Genomic DNA, 450 nt, shown 5'->3' with positions numbered 1-450 from the left:
GAAAAGATTGTCTGCGCAAGGATCCGTAACACCGTCGAATTGAAACTGGCAGTGCAGCAATCAGGATTCCACCTGGGTCAATCTACACTAAACCAGCTCTTACACCCAAGGGCAGCTCTATGTAGACCTCACCACGATGAAAGGACAGGGGGTGTATTTGTTGATTACGCGGAGGCATTCGACACGGTAGATCATGCAACAGCGATTCGTGCCATGCAGGAAATGGGAATACCAACTTACACTGTGAAATGGACCGCTAGCTTCCTACAAGGAAGTAAAACACAAGTAAGGGTAAAGAAAGTGTTTTCGGGGAACAGGGAGTTCACATGAGGGGTCCCACAAGATACAGTCCTAGGTCCCCTCTTATTAATCATAGTGGTGAACTCTCTCAGTAAACGCCCCAACCAAATTCCTTGTCCAGGATATGGCTTCTTCGCCGAAGACCTAACG

The 450-nt window shown here is 48.0% G+C and overlaps 1 pseudogene across 1 annotated transcript in view; it reads left to right on the top strand.

Annotated features, from left to right (window-relative positions):
- TEOVI_000389700:pseudogene overlaps window positions 1-450 on the top strand; it is a 3,054-nt pseudogene that overhangs the window by 1,736 nt on the left and 868 nt on the right. The window contains exon 6 of the mRNA in view: window positions 1-450. This exon is cut by the window's left edge and continues 9 nt beyond it. Within this exon, the coding sequence occupies window positions 1-450 (450 nt within the window).

The sequence above is a fragment of the Trypanosoma equiperdum genome (assembly GCF_001457755.1).
Source record: "Trypanosoma equiperdum strain OVI genome assembly, contig: ctg_833, whole genome shotgun sequence".
Taxonomy (NCBI): Eukaryota; Euglenozoa; class Kinetoplastea; order Trypanosomatida; family Trypanosomatidae; genus Trypanosoma; species Trypanosoma equiperdum.
Note: the sequence above shows the minus strand (reverse complement) of the source record. Positions and strands in the feature narration are given on the sequence as shown.